The sequence below is a fragment of the Drosophila obscura genome, unplaced genomic scaffold, assembly GCF_018151105.1.
Source record: "Drosophila obscura isolate BZ-5 IFL unplaced genomic scaffold, ASM1815110v1 contig_186, whole genome shotgun sequence".
Lineage (NCBI taxonomy): Eukaryota > Metazoa > Arthropoda > Insecta > Diptera > Drosophilidae > Drosophila > Drosophila obscura.
The window spans coordinates 2,142,060-2,158,219 of NW_024542774.1; the positions used below are offsets into that span (position 1 = coordinate 2,142,060).

Here is a 16,160-nt window from a genome sequence, read left to right on the forward strand (position 1 = left end):
ACAGCTATGAGGCAGAGGAGGTTATGCACGGAGGAGCCTCATCATGGCTTGTTACTGCTGAGGCAGAGTATCGCATATCTGTTCTTCCATTATGCTTTGCCTTGTCAGTTGAAACTTCGATGATGTTCTGGCATCATCTTTATGTACGTGTATGTTGAAATTTGCATATGGTACATATATTATAGTATTAGGGATTTTATGCTTATATATCTATACATATTGGTTCATGTGTGTACAAGTTCTATTGGCATGTATATTATTTACATATTTGTACATATGTACATAATATGTATACATATACAATTTAGATTGTTGGAAAGCTGTTGACAAATTAGCCGCGATATTTGGCAAGCCCTGAAGGTCGCTTGTACCCCCGGTGAGGCAATGAAAATTAGCCTAGACGTCACATGTCTGGTGTCTGGTGGAATATTATTGTTTACCCAACTAGTATATCGTATATATCGTACATCGTAGAGAACTATTGTTGTACGGTTCATTTCAGTTCAGTTCAGTAGCTTTCCTTCAAATGGAGAACCCTGAACTTCTTGAGAATCGATTGACAACTCTATTCTCATCCTTTCGGATGATTGATTTTGGCTAGGAATAGTTGGCTTAATGAGCGCATTGACTCCGTGCATTTGGCCATCGCTTCCCACGCCGAATGGCACAGCAAATTTTCGCATTTTCGCATAAAATTTCTATCTCATTTTGTTTGTGACATATTTGAAATTTATTTTCGGCGCTGACTGGTCATTAAAATGCTGCCACCAGCGATGCTGCTGTTGCAGCTGCATTTGCATTTGCATCCCACGCATTGCATTGACTCAGTTTGAGAGTGAAAATAAAAAAGAACGGTTGGAAAATACATACCGTATTTATAGAAAATGCAATATGGTTGGGAGCTGAATGAAATACGGAAACTCATTTTTAAAAATCTACAATTCATCGGCCGGGCTCCACCTCCTCCTCTTTTGTTGTCACTTTCAGCAGCCGCTAGCGAACAAATTGGTTAACCTCCTTTTTTTTTGGTAGTATGTACGAGTCCATATTTATGGTTCATAAATATGAATGTGGGATTTTCGTCGAGTAAAATACCAATCGGTTGACCATTTATGGCAGGCAGAGGCAGACAAAAGGCTGTGGCGAAAGCAGCATTGAGGTAGATTTATATTTTTAACTACTAGTTGATTATTGCTAGCCACACTTTAATTAACTAGATTTCCATTCGAAAAATGAATGTGTAAACGAATAATATAGTATGCCACAGAAATGCCAGTGGCTGCCAGCACTGCGCTGAAATGTTCTATGCTCCAAGAGGATTTCCACTCGGTCGAATGCGAAATGTGGAAAAACTATTTTTGTCGACCCAAGAAAACTCATGAAAGTGTCAGTGAACTTTGGCGCAGACAAAGCTGCCCGAGATTGGATGGCATGGGATGGGGATGCACTGAAGACTGTTGCAATCGCTGACGTCATTGACGTTGGAACAGAGCCGTCATCAGCAGAGGCAGCAGAGGGAGGCACACCCAGAGCACCCAGAGCGGCAATCAGATTGATGCGAAACTTATGGCATAATTGAAATGGTTTTAAAAACCCATTCTTAATGCATCTGTGTGTGTTCTCGTCTTCCCTATTAAATCCTTTGCCATTTGCATTAAAAACAATTAGCGCCCGCAATGCCACTTTTCTTTGTCGACAGTGGGAGAGGCGGGAGCCTCCGGTTTGGGATGGGGGATGGGGGGAAAATTAATTGATTGTCAAGATGAGGCAAAGGCAACAAATAAATGTGTCTGGTCATTCAGCGGGCGATCTTTGTTGCCACACACTCTCATATAGAGTAGATAATGCCGCGTCGTCTGTCAGCTATGAAATTACATTCACACATATCCGTATACACATACTCGCTTATGGTGGAATATCTTGCGGACTGGACGCGGCACTGGCACGCGTCGCCTGGCTAAAAGCCTCGGCTTGACTTCCATCAATATTTTGGCATTCCTGGCATTTCCCTCATTCCTCATTGATACGTGTCGGGCTCGTGAAATTTGAGTGACTGTGCTGTTTACACATCTCAATTAAATGCCAGCCAGGGGCGACATCATCCTCGAGGTGAATCATGGGGATTTCCTGGAAGAAAAAGTTGTCGCCTACGCGACGTACCCTAGACTATGCGTGGGGGACCGGGGGGAGGAGCTATGGCAGGTTGGACAGTCGAATTGGTCTACGGTGTAAGTATGTCTGCCGTGCAGGCCTCTTGACGTCATCTGTCGTCTTGCCACTTGCCAAAAATCTTTTAAACCCCATCCAATCGACCCTTTCCCCTCGCTGAGGTGTGCTAAGCACACTGTGGCCAGAGGGTGTAAGGGGCAGGGGAAACCTGATGCTAAACTTTCGCAAGATTTAATGTATGCTGGCGCGTTGCCCGCATTGTCGGGCCACATTTCACGCTTCATTTGCCAGCGACAGACGGACGGCCGGTGGACGAACGTACGGACGGATGCCGGCGGTGACGTTGTTGTGTCGGATTTGATTTTGATAAAATAGGCCAAAGTGCTCATCAATAATCATTTCTGTAAAAATCCGTGAGCAAAGCAATTATTTTTACAAAATGAACGCCCATTCTCCACACCATTCAGGGCAGGGCAATTCATTTTCTGTGTGCATCCTTCACACATCAAAAAGAATAATAATTTTTGGGCTATATGGATATATGTATGTATGTACTAAATATATATATTTAGTATATTCATACATCAGATGTTAAGATGTACATCTCTCTAACGTTCAGGGAATCTAAATTTTATTATATTTTATTTCTTAATTTAATTCAATGCTTCAATTATTTAATTGCAATTTCCTGAATGGAAATGAGAGCTGGCATTTGGCTTCATATTTTATTCATTGATAACCCAAAAAATAACACAAATGAAGAAATTGTATGTGTGTAAATATTATGCAAAGAGGGAAGGAGACATGGACGTGCCTCTTGGCAGCTTCCACGCCCACTTGCCGAAACGTGCTCCACATTTCCAGGTCGCCGCTGCGGCAGTCGCTTTTCATTACACATTCCCCGCACTCCCTTTGCCAGGAGAGAATGAGGAAAGGGCATAAATCAAGCGACTTTCACTCTGCCCGGTTCCGCCATCGGCTGCTTTATCTTATTTTTCGATTATTCTTGTTGTTCTTGGTTGATTTTTAATTTTATTTTGTATTATTGTTATGGGGGAATTTTGTCAAAATGATTTTTATAACACATACGCAGGCACTTACATTTGATGGGGGGGTGCCATGCATATACGACCCATAACTGAATATTTATCTGTCCGTGTGTGATTTTACTGTAGGTGTTCTCGCATTCTTTCTTTTGGTCAAAATAAATTTCCTTTTTTTAATGGTACAGTCACCCAGTCCCATTCCCAGGCAAGGTGTACAACCCACACAGACACAACTTCAATGCGACTGTAACTGTAACTGAGAGTGCGATTGTGACTGTATGCAGTGCCATGATAATGGGGAGATGTTGCAGACAAGGGTTCCATAGTTTCCGGCACGCATTTTACTCGCTTTGTGCCATTATTTTCCATTCCCAGAAAGGGGAAATGGCAAAAAGAACAGAACGATACCAGGAACCCAGCAGACAGACTGCTGTCCAGACCGACCAGGGGGTTCAACGCACTGACGGAATTCCCGGAGTTGGATTGGGGTTGGGACTAAAGACAGCCATTGTCGAATGGCAATTGGCAATAACCAGACCAAGGAATTGCAATCGGACTCAACTATTGCCGATCCCACAACCAAGGGAGCGCAGCGCAGACAAGACAGACAACCCGCTGACTCAGAAATGTGGACCCCCCTCTCCAACCAAAACTGTCAGCGTTTATCTGACGGCGTCCCCATTTCAAGTCGAGTAAATTTACAATGTCTGCAAGTGCACACCTTTTTTTATGCCCTGCCAGAGGGTAGTTCGATTCCGTTCAGATGTTTGACAGCAGAATCTGCCGAAGGTATCCTTTTGCTGAATACAAATAAATCTAAATCACCAAAATCGATTGCTATATCTTGTATGATAGTCAAACCTAAACGAACTCTCTGAAAGGGTATTTAGCTCTGCGGCTGCTACCTTTTCCTTTTAGTTTTCTTTGAAGAAATTCCCCAAGCTCACTGTGGGGGCTGGTGAGCTGTAAATAAGAACAAAGTGAACCACAGCCGCCACCCATTTCTGGTGGTTCTCCGTTGTTTATGGCCCGCTGTGGTGGCCAACTGTCAAGTGAGCATCAACCCACACCTCCTCCGTGCACCTCGTGTTCCACCCACAAGGGGGCACCTCAGTTGGAACGCCGACTGGAGGAATGCTTTCAACTTTTCTTTGGGTGGCTCGCAATTGGGATCAAGTCAATATTTGCAGAGTAAAAATTACTTCCGGCCGAAACTCGAGCGTTTCTTAAGTATGTCCCATCCATCCATACAATCCAATCCAATCCGCCACGCTCCACCAGAATGGATGTTTGCATTAATTTATAAATGAAAAAATAATTGTTTGCATGGCTGTTGTTACCCCTGCCACTGCTGCTCCTGCTGCTGCTGCTGGCAACGTTTTAATTAGGGAATATTTAATATTGCGGCTAGAGGAAGTTGGACAAACGAAAAGGTAACAGTTTCCTATTGTGGCCTTTGTTTTGCACACTCGTATTTGATGAAGTGGCAGGAATGTCGTATCCCTGGCAATTTCATATTTTTTGGTTAGTGTAATTTGCCATTACAAAAAGGAAAATGTTTTCATATTTGTTCATATCGTATATTGGATTTAAATCGTCTTTTTGTCTTTTTTCACGTACCGTACCCAGATTTTCAATTTCCATCTGTACCACTTGCTCTGCCATCCATCTAAAACTTTATCAGAACACATGTATGACGGATAGGTTTAACCGTTTTGACTGCGATGCCATCCATATCTACGAGTATGTTCATATACCACCATGGCGTAGACGAGTTTACATTTTTTTGAAATTCAACGGGACCCAAGCAGGGGGCGGTACGGGGCGTGCCAGGTCACTTTTCATGCTTCAAGTTGTTGTCGCTGTTTGTTTTTGTCCTCGCGTTCTAAAAAGCGCCAAAAGCGTGTCAAAAAAAAAAGGGAAACTGGAACTGTCGTACACGTACGACATGGCAACTTTAAAGCTATATAAACACAATGAACAGTGTGTCTAAAAGGTGTTTGTACCAAGGAAATCTTATCTATTTAACGTTTCATTTGTAATAATATAAGATGTTTCCATTAGATTCTCATTCTCTCCACCAATTTACTTTAAATTCTATATTCTTTCATTTGCAAGGGAAAATACTTGCGGGATTCACTGTATGTATGTGTCTACTTGCTCTAGACAAGGACTCAACAAATTTTCTGATTTATTGGGGCGAAATCCAAAAAGGCAAAGCTAACAAATCGCTCTCCCGCTAGAAGTTGAAGTTAAATTGAGTTGAGTTGGTTGTTTGGGCAATTTAAACCTAGATCTAGAGAGTGAAATAAACACAAATACGTATGAGCTGATGGGTTCTACATATCTTTAAATGGCTCAGCCTTCTGCGAATGATTTTGAATAATTTTCGTACGCATTTTTGGCAAATTTCGCACTTGAATTTTCGTGTTTCATAGCGTAAAGCTGTCAGCGGGACCAATAGACAAACACAATTAGTTTTGAGGGGGACAATAACTGAAAGTGCCATTAGCTGGAATATATATTTTTGATTCGATTCTGATGAGGGACATCGTCGGCATGGATATGCCGGAAGTGGGAGCATGAGCAAGCCTGGTGGACGGTCGCCAGACAGCGCGGCATCCAATGGTGAGAGCCTAAAAGCCTGGCGGTCGATGCAATTACCGCCGTGGCCTGCGGTTTCACCTTCAGCTTTTAGACCCCAGCCTTCGGGCTTCCATGTCAATAATCTGCAAAAACCACGCAAAAAGTTTTTAATACGATTTCGGTGGCTGTCAAAGGATGTTACAGCCCTCTGGCCACACTAATTAGTCATATGCCCTGTGTGTGTGTGCTGTTCCTAAAAGCAGTTTAATTGCCTGCCGGGGCACAACGAGAGACAAAATGTCAGCACAGATTGAGTTTGAACTTTTTATTCCATACTTTTGGAATTGCCTTTGGCCTTTGTATGGACAACGCTCAAGCTACTTGCAGAAGCAAAGGCGATTAGATAACAGAATGAATAGGCCGAACCCGAATGCGAAACTATAGCGATTGCCATGACCCGTGCTGTGGGCCGTATTCTTGCCCGGTACAATGGCATTGTGGATGCCGCTGCTGCTGGCCGAGCCACCCGTGGAGTTATTGATGCGTCCGTTGTGACCATTGCACAGATTCTGTTGGCAGGAGTTGTAGTAGGTACGGAACGATCCGTCCGGCGTGTTTCCATTCGGCATCTGTCAAATGTCCGTCAATAAATACATAAAGGGTGCAGTCGAAAGGGATAGTTGGGCCAGGCGCCACTCACCATTGGCTTATCCTGGCAGTCACGTAAAAAGGATATCACTTTGCTCGCATTGCGCTGAAAGAGAACGGAAGAACGTTAGAATAAAACACGGGCTGTGGAATCCTCCACACGAGCTAACTTTTCGAGCGGCTGATTAATGATATTGCCGGGCATTCATCACACTTAGGCATGCACTTGAAATTATTTTATTTCTGCCTTGCTGTTCTATGAATGGAATTTAAATGTGGATTTTTTATATTCTTACTGAAAAGGGGTTTCCACAGTAGTTGATTGCCTGCTCAGCAAGGCTGCAGTGGTTTCACCATCAGAGAAATAAAGAACAGAATATATACTTTCCCTCAAAGTTCACACCAGGGAGTCGCAGAGTCGCAAAAACTTTTAATTGCCACGAAGCAGTAAACAAACTGCATGGAATATGTAGTCCTATGTGATGTACTGTACCCTGAACGCAGAGGACTCGCATCTTAATCCCAGCTAGGCCATCGTCTTTGATGCCTACCAAATTGAATCAGCAATTTTGGGACTTCTAATGAGGCGCCTGCAAATTTTAAAACTCATCTGGTTAAGCAAACAGTGAGGAGGGCGTGCGGTGTGACTCAAATAGAGACAACGTTGACTTTGTGGGCCCATGTAAGCCAGTCTTAGCCAGCGCCAGTGCCAGTCCCTGCCCCAGAAAATCCTCTGGGTGTCGGTGGTTGTGTGCCAGCCTGTATGTGTGCGGCTTTTTATACGCCGTACTGGCTTTCCATTAAATTATGGTAATGGATTTTTTATGCAGTCTGTTTTTGGTTGCCTCCTGGCTTTTTGGGTTGTTTGTTATTTTACTGCCGCTCGCTCTTTTGTTTTTGATTTGAGCGAACTGCTTACAGTGTGAAATTAAAGCGGGAAAAGCTTTCAATAGCGTGAATAACAATATAGGACTCGGACAGCAAACAAGGATGGGCGCTTAGCAAGGGCTCTTCGTCAAGTGCTTGTCTTTGCATTTAATTGCAGCCAGCCGACACACACACACACCCACAGCTGACACTCCTGGTCAGCCGCAGACAAATGAGAGAGATTGTTCATACGCCGCGTGGCCGTGCGTGCGCCAGGTCGGAATTTCAATTAGTTGGAGTATTATACATAGCTCTGCTCTGCCTCTGGCAAGAGTTAGTTAATGGTCGATTTCTTTTGCTGTGCAGCTCTACGTGAGAGTCGCTAATTTCAGTGGGGAGGAGGGGCGAAACTTTCGCAATGGCAACATTTTGGGCAAACAAAGTTGCTCGCAAAAACCAGTAGCGGTGCATAAAAATCAGGCATTCCATGTACTACTTTGTTGCCCTGCCCCACCCCAACAGCTGCCAAGCGGCAACTACAACTGTATGTGCGAGGCAGGGTGCTGAGCTAAAACGTGAAGAGTTAAACGCCTCCCAATAGCCGTGGAGGCGGGTAGAGCGTGTCTGGAAACATTTGCAGCACGTTCCACACCGACTTTTTACGACCACTTTTGGACAGGAATCACACTCTGGGAAAAACGGCATCTACAACCACGTTTCCGAAGCTAGATATGAGATATTTTCTATTTTTTATGGAAGATCTTTTAATATGATTAAAAAAAATGCTGAACATAAAACTTTATAATAAAGTCAACTGATTTTAGGCAAAATTAAATTAGTTTTTGAGAATTGGAGAAGTTTAAGTACGCGTTTCCTTTTCTCAGTGTTGTACTCACAATCGACTCCTGCCGCATCGTGAGGCAGTATTTCTTGTGGCAATTGAGCACCTTCACGGCACTGGCGTTGGTCACACAGGAGTCATCACTGTAGCCGTCCAAATACGTGCAAACATAGCATTCGAGTGCTGCAAGAAAGATAGACACAGAGAGAGAGAGAGAGAGCACAGAAAGAGCGAAAGAGACAAACAAAATGTATCAGAAAATTGAACGAGGTCATGACGCTAGTTGCTGCGCTGCTGCCTTTCGCTTTCGTTGTTTTTCAATATGAATTCAAATGTGATTTTGATGATGATGATGATCATCATCATCATAATCATCATCACGATCATCATTTGTGCATGTTGTCGCTGTGCTTTTCTTAGAATTTATTAATAGCCCCAACGGCCGCAATAACAACAAACATGAGCTTCTATCTATAAAAACACAATAATTAATTGAATTAAAGTGAGAATTTTGGCAGCAGACTTTCTGTCTATTTGCCAAGTGGCACGACAACGTCCTCGACATGTATCGCCCGTACCCACATCCCCCACATCTGTATGCACAGAGATCTATTCTAAATTTGAATCTGCCTTTTTGTGTAATAACAATGACGTCAATGGGCCCCCCCCCAGAGATGTGTAAACGGACCGATGACACGAGACTCTTGGCAACACTCTCTGGCCACAAATGAAAAAAAAAAAAAAAATAGATCGCCTTCGGGGACCAAATCAAAAGCCTCCACAATTACCAAGAATTGCGTTGGCTTCGATTTGCTATTTTTGTAGAGATTTTGCATTTTGAGTTCTGCATAAAACTTGATTCTTGGCACGCTTAGGTACGGTTCGCGGTATCAGAAAGAATGGGAATTAATTATATCACCTCGGTCGCAGTCATAGTGGGCTCAAATCAGGGAACATTTGTGTAAATATTTTGTGATATTTGCTCTAGATAAGTGGCATTGTACCACACTCATTCAAAGTAGTATGAACAGCAATACAAATCAAACGATCTAACGATGTTTGCTGAAGATACGGCAGATATTATATCAATGCATTGCGAAGTGAATTGGAATGACAATTCCAGAAGAAATTTATTCCTCGAGACATACTCTTCAAATAATAGGGACACTGCCCCACTGTACAGGGAATAGCCAAAAACTTTGCACTCAGAGATCTTTGAGAAATGATTTGTATCATCTTTTGTGTGGCAATCAATAAATTTGAATGCGGTCATAGGCGAGTGACGTCGACAGCTGAACAGAACGGAACAAAACAGAAAAGACCAGAAAAGAAATGAAATGAATTGTGAGCTGAGCGTTTTTCCCAAAAGTGTAAGAATAGAATGGATGGCAAAGTTCTGTTGAATCAATTGGAGGTCCCTGTCCATGTCGAGAGCAGATCCATGAGTATGCCAATTGTGCCAAGAACATTTCAAAATTTACCTGATTTTTTCTCGCTAAAATGAGGGGGACTGAGGAGACTTATGAGTCGTTGAACACTACATTTCGCCATAAAACAGCTAATTAAGTTAAAAAGAAAACGAGCTGCTAAGTGAACCACTCGAGAATGATTGTTCGAACGATGATGGGTTGGGGTTTGCTTTCGGTTGGGTAAGGTTAGGTCTGCTTTTGGGGAAACCCTCCGGCAGGCGGGTGGACAAACCGTTTGTGGGGCCCGGCGACAGTAAGGCGAAGCAGAGTCCCATCAGTAAAAGGGATTTTGACACCGCAGACATCATTTCCATACAGTCGCGCTTTGAGTGTTTTCTGCTTTGACTTCTATTGGTTTCAGGGCTCTGACAGTTGGAAGCGCCTTTGTTGACGGGCAGACGGACGGGCGTGCGATGGGTGCGCGTTGGCGTTTGCCACTTGACTGACTGACTCAAGCGGAGTTCGATTGCTGTCCAAGATGATTGACTTGACACTTGAATGATGTTTGCCCAAGCGCGATACACAATAAACACTACTCAACACATGCTCCTATCTTATCGGGTTACCGATAAAGAACTCTTGTTTTTCTTATTCTGAATGCAACTCGATTTGAACTGTAATTATGGGAAAACATTTCCCTTGTATTCTTGTATCGATTCCAGCCTGACCGCTATGTACCCGGCTCCCCCATATTTCGCGACAGCAGTCCAGCGCGCCCCGCCACCTCAGCCTGTGCGGCGCCTATAACAGCTGCGCCTGCTCCAAACACCTCCAGGAGTCGCACCAAAGGTACGTACACACGTTGTCCCTGGCCTGGCACGCCACAAGACTCATTTTCTGGCTGATAGTTGACACACTTTTCGCGACATTCGGGTAAATAATGTACAGCGAAAATATGCAAATGGTTGTGGCCATATAATTTCCGGCTTCTGTCAAACTTTCTGCGATTTGTAGGCCAAAGTCTGTGCTTGAGTCGACCTCTTTTTTGGCACTCGGGTTTCTTGACCTTCTTGACAGACGACGCTGGATACATTTTACTTGGAATTTGGGTTGCCCATCCGCCCGGTGGTCATGGAGTCTATGAGTCCAAAAAAGGGATCCAAAGTTTTCCATTTTCTTTTGCATTTGTAATTTTTTCGACTGAAAAGAGTGCACAAAAGTAATAAATAAATCAGGGATGGGGAATACACTTGCCTTCTATTGAAGCACCTATTTGGAATCTCATTGAGTACGCGTTCGGATAAACAACAACAGGAGCCGTCGGTCCGACAGCGGTACAGTCCATTCCGTCGTCCACTTCCCGCTCAATTAATTGTGGAATGGAATTCGATTATTATTATCTGAATGCTGTTTGATTGTTGGCTTTGTTTCCACGGAAATTTAGCTTTGTGTTTACGTGCAAAAATCTGCCACATCCCCTTCCCCAGGCTCTGGGAATAGGGAAAGTCCCCAGCGGATATTGCCAGCCCGAGCCACAGTCCCGTCCCGTCCCGTGTCCCACCTCCACTTCACATGGAATATAATCGAGCAACCCCTACTGGGACTGAGTCACTTAATGGCGCAACATGTGAGCGACAAATGGGTGGTGGAGGTGCGGTGCCCCTGTCACGCTATAGTTTATCGATTTTATTTGTTGATTTAGGACCCAAGTATCGGAGGCGGGTTGGTGGGGCAATTCTTGTGGCCAATTCAGTTGAATTGTGGCCTTTGATGAGCTCTACTGATATGCGGCGGTGAGGTCAGACCGGTAGCCCTTCGTGTTTGCTTGTGCATTTCTGCCAGACGGAAGTAATCTGGGAGCAATCTTGGAATCAGAATCCGCAACACAATCCTTGACTTAAACATCCTCTTGATCTCTATCTCTCTGTCTCTGTCGTAGGCATGACGGCGTCCGTAACGAATGCAGCACAGAGCAGCAGCAGCAACACCAATTCCATCGCCAGCAAATCCCGGCCACCCGCCTGCTACATGAGCACCCGATCGGCTGCCATGATGGCCCTGGCCTTGGGCCAAACATCCGGGGGCGGTTCCAGTGGCAGCTCCAACATCAGATCCTCGTCCGCCCAGAAAACTTCCACTCCCGTCCTCTCCCAGACCACATCCAGCCCGAACTCTTCGCCGCGTCCCAACAACCGGCACGTCCCGAATGTTGCTTCACCCACCACCAGTGACGCATCCAGGTCGAAGCCAGCAACCCCAACACCAACGCGGGCAGCAGTGGTCGCAGCTCTGAATGGAGGGGGAATCTTCTCCGGGGGCAGCAACTCCAGCGGGTCGGACAACGATGGCTTCAGCACTTCCGGCTCGTCAACGGCCACGGCTCTACGGCGGCTATACTTTAAGAGCGGTCGCAGCATCAAAAACAAGATCAATGCCTCGACATCCTCATCGTCAGCGACGCCAATGAACGGCCTGCCCCTGAATCCCGTGTCCAGTGCTTACCACAATTCCGTGAGTGGATGCGGACCCGCGATGCACAGCATGGGCGTCGCAGGGGGTGGAGTGCCCAAGGTGAGTGTGGAAAAGTCCTTTGAGTGCCTCATGTGATGTGGTTGTCCTTGCATGACTTGCAGCTGGTGGTTATGGGCACTTCGTCGGCCTCTATTCCGGACACCAACATCAACACATCCACGGACTCGGCCTGCACTCTCATCACGAACGTAACCCACACGGACACCTCGGAGACCTGCGATTCTCTGGACTTGGGTAGGTATTGATTGGTTGATGGATGTCCTGGCTAAAGCCAGGGCAACAGCCAGAGCTCGTTTAATTAATCAACTAATCAATCGGCTCCCCGTCTCCAACTCCACTCTGTTTTTGCATCTATTGTTGGTCAACCAGGCGACAACTCTGGTCCCAGCGAGCCGCTTTTCAGTTCACTGGAGGAGCCGCTACTCACCGCCATTCAAATCGATTCAGAACACGAGACGGGCTGCTATGGTGCTGCTAATGGACGCTCCCGCGTCGGCACTGAGCTGGAACTAACGAGCTGCTCACGCTACCCGCCCAGGCCCGACATAAATCTGCAGGATAGCACAGAGGTAAGCACAAGGATTCATTAGAGAGTGATTGGATGGATATTTTACAGAGTACTTCCGTGTTTTGCTCTCTTTAATTGCAATTTTTATAAAAAGCTAAATTCCCATGTTCCGATTTACAGCACTCACCAAAACATCTTTTGCAACACTGAATGCGATTAACATCTGTTTCTGTTTTTGCACTTTCTCATTTCGTTTTTCCGAATTCAGAGCCAAGAGTCCTGTTTATCCATCCTAACGGGCGACCAATCGTCCACCACTCCACTGCTCTCGTCACAGCGACGCCAACCGGCAAGTGGCCATTCACCCGGCAGCCGAAGGGAGGAGCGACAGCCCAGCACGGCGCCACCGCCGACACGGGTGCGGGACCACTTCACCTTTGATCCCCCACCGTCACCCAAGTCGGCGCGCAGCAGCGAGAAGGCCCGCAGTCATTTCCCATTCAAGGACGAGCCCCAGGGGCACGCGGGGCCAACTAATGGAGGAACAGGCAAAGTAGTTGGAGCCGGAACAGAGGGAGGAATTGGTGGGAGTCGCACGGTGGCGGCCAGTGAGGGCGATGAGGAGGATGACGAACGCAGCGGGGCAAGTGCCGCCAATCGCAACAAGAAGCTACGGCCCAGGGAGCGTGACCCAAATGCTAATGACAGCTCTCGAACATACATATCGCCCGGAGTATCGCCATCGAACAGCCGGCGCAGCAGCCCCAAGCGGGAGAAGAAGCGCACCACACCCTCCGCCTCCACGGGCGCCATCGCCAAGGTCAGCTCGGCGCCGCCCACCATGAAGGATGGCCACTTTTTCAGCTCTTCCGGCAAGCACCAACAGCAGCGGCAGACCCCCCAGCAGCTGTCGCCCTCATCCTCGCTGACAGCCCAGCAGAGGAAGTACTCCTCGAGCTCATCGAGCGGCAGCAGCGAGCGTTGTCTGCGGGAGCTGGCGGCGGCTCCTGGCACCATGTTTCCGTTCGACCGAGAGGCCCTGGACCACGAGAGAATCCAGAGAGAGTGCTTTGCCCCCAGCTCGTCGACGGCCAGCGTCAGCAGCGACTCGGACGAGGCAGAGAGCCGTTCGGTGTACGAGCGGAAGCTGGGGTCGGACATTTTCCAGCAGTACTCTCGTCTCAGCCAACAAGAGCAACTGCAGCAGTATCTCCACCAGGAGCAACGGGAGTGGGAAAGGGAGAGGGACAGACCACTGTCCCGCAAGAACTCGAAGCGTATCCGGCCGGATTCGGTGATCCATACGACTATACGGGAGAACCAGCAGTATGTGCCGCAGTCGGACGCCTTCTATCCCCAGGCCAAGTCCTCATCCTCGCCCAGCGACCACTCATACGCGGAGCTAAACAAGTTCGACGACATTGCCAACAAGTTCGAGCAGATCCCGCCCAAGCACGGCTCGAGCTCCACCCTCAACCTGCATATGCCCAGTCCGGGCAGCGATTCCGGCCAGCTGGCGCTGAGTCCAACGGACGCCACCCGCAAGCGCTCGTTCAAGAGCAAGTCAAAGAACAGACCCAAGGAGGAGTACGGCTTCCAGCTGGAGGAGCGTGGCACCGGACCCATAAACGTGACAGCCAATCCCATGGAGACGGCTGCCGTCTGCAAGCAGCCACGCGCCACCATCGTTGTCCAACAAGTACGTACACTATAGCCGTAGTATACCCGTACTATACCCGTACGCGTAATCGTATGAGTGGAAAGCGGAAAACTCTCTTTTCTGTTCCAGCTTCGTTCTGTCCGCTCGCCGTTCGCTGTTTATCGGTTTGCCCCCCAGCTGCGGCCAATCTCTTTCTCAGTCTCTCCCGATTTTCCTGGTCGCTCTCTCTCTCTCTCTCAATATATCTTTATACATATCTATTTGTTCTCTCTGGCCGATGTTCGCAGCTCATAAAAACGATGCGCAGGCGGCGATCGATTCAGTAAAGCAAAGCAACAGTAAAGCAACGCATCGTCTGGCATCGTAACGGAATAATCATTTTAGTCGCGGCGTAGTATCGATTACATATCGTGTTTTTATTGATATTCTGTGCAGTCAATCTGTAGTCAATCTCCTGTGCTTAAGTTATCTTGTCGCAATCTGTTCGCTATGTAAACTCGGTGTGCGCTCAGAGACACAATATTAAAAGGCAAATAATTTATTCACTTAGAAAAGTAGTCGAACATCTGTGGTGACAGCTACCAACAAGCCGGTTCCCGTTCTAAAATCCCCATCAAAGCGTACCAGTGAATCATGGCGCCCTTCTACAAGCGCATCTGCCGCAGCCTGTCGAAGCGATACAAGGAGGTAACTAATAGTACGCACCCGTAAACCATAGAGACACCACTCGTAAATCCCCGTCGGCGCCACCAGGTTGATTGATTTTTCTAATGAGTTAACAACGACCAACGAGGAGGGGATTGTGGTGCATTAATGGCCAACGAGAGCGTGATAGATAAGATAGTAGCTATTGAAACCCTGATCCTGCCAAAACAACACCAACAGCCTCGATATGCGCAATTTTATCGACTGCCTACCCCACGCGGCTCTGACGTCAATTTGTGACAATCAATTTGTGCTCTGCTTGGGCCTCTGATACTAGTAGTAGAGATTGTCATTGGTTATTGCTCACACAAAATTGATTAACCTAGAGATTTATACCCGTACGTGTTGCAAATTGTGATCGGGTGACGGTCTACCTACCATCCAACCATTATTATATCTCAATTTCCAATCATTTCCATTCCGATTGAAATTCAATAAGTCCGAGCTTTGTGGCCCACAATGGGTTTAAATGTTGCCAGTGACATGGAAAAATACAAGTCTCTATACTACGTACATACATCTGTACATGCTTATGTATTCTCTGTATTATATTGTTCATCTCGTGCGCCTCAGATGACAGCTGTCAAAATAAACTATAGCCAACGGAACGCGGGAGGCATAGGCACAGTTGCCCAGTAGTCTATAGAGTCCAGATATCGACTGCGCTCACAGGTTGTTTTCGCTTTATTTATTTACTTGTTTAAATCAGATCATAATAAAAACATAAAAGCAAAGGCCGCCGCCAGCAGCTGAAGGGGTGTGAGAACTTGTCATGGGCCCAGACACAGTCACAAACACCGATGTACATGTAGATGTACAGATACTCGTACGAATTGCTGTGCATAAATGTAGATATATGTATATATGTATGTAGGTTTAACGATTTCATTGTAATCCTCAGTGAGTTAGCATATTGTTCTGAGAACTTTTGTCCATGTACTTGTACTATGCGCAGTCGAAGTACATACATACATATCACATGCATAAAGAGGGAATCATCTGGGCCATATAGATATATGTGTGTAGATACTGAAAGATTATAGATGTTCTGCCCGAGAGCATTTCCTGGTGCACAAACAGCCACAACAACAACAACAACATTATCATCATCAATACGTATAGAAAACAGAGGAGAGAGAGTGAGAATTAAAGCGAGAAGAACAAATGAGTATTCGTCCAAAACGATTCA

General features: G+C 46.2%; 2 protein-coding genes across 8 annotated transcripts in view; one reads left to right on the forward strand and one right to left on the reverse strand.

Moving 5' to 3' along the window:
• LOC111080825 (flocculation protein FLO11) overlaps nt 1-16,160 on the forward strand; it is a 38,227-nt gene that overhangs the window by 9,476 nt on the left and 12,591 nt on the right. For 4 of the 7 annotated variants that reach the window (XM_022376664.2, XM_022376665.2, XM_041592970.1 and 1 more), the window contains 5 exons: nt 10,289-10,415; nt 11,506-12,137; nt 12,200-12,332; nt 12,468-12,667; nt 12,875-14,305. In XM_022376664.2, the coding sequence (XP_022232356.2) occupies nt 10,289-10,415; nt 11,506-12,137; nt 12,200-12,332; nt 12,468-12,667; nt 12,875-14,305 (2,523 nt within the window). Of the gene's footprint in view, nt 1-10,288; nt 10,416-11,345; nt 11,365-11,505; nt 12,138-12,199; nt 12,333-12,467; nt 12,668-12,874; nt 14,306-14,605; nt 14,954-16,160 lie in introns of those variants that run through there. The other 3 variants (XM_022376666.2, XM_022376667.2, XM_022376663.2) reach the window with 2 other exon arrangements.
• Nucleotides 6,101-10,069, reverse strand: LOC111080829. The gene is made up of 4 exons (XM_022376673.2): nt 9,859-10,069; nt 8,213-8,340; nt 6,502-6,555; nt 6,101-6,430 (listed from the first exon to the last, which is right to left on the reverse strand). The coding sequence occupies exons 1-4, from the start codon at nt 9,938-9,940 to the stop codon at nt 6,179-6,181; spliced, it is 516 nt and encodes a 171-aa protein (XP_022232365.2). The 5' UTR covers nt 9,941-10,069; the 3' UTR covers nt 6,101-6,178.

Excerpts from the sequence above, each read along its gene's own strand:
- LOC111080829 (XM_022376673.2), bottom strand. The coding sequence starts at position 9,940 with ATGGAAATGATGTCTGCGGTGTCAAAATCCCTTTTACTGATGGGACTC. Across the intron at positions 8,341-9,858 it reads GTCGCCGGGCCCCACAAACG|CACTCGAATGCTATGTTTGC; the intron begins GTTTGTCCACCC and ends TCTTTCTTGCAG. Across the intron at positions 6,556-8,212 it reads CGATGCGGCAGGAGTCGATT|CGCAATGCGAGCAAAGTGAT; the intron begins GTGAGTACAACA and ends GTTCTCTTTCAG.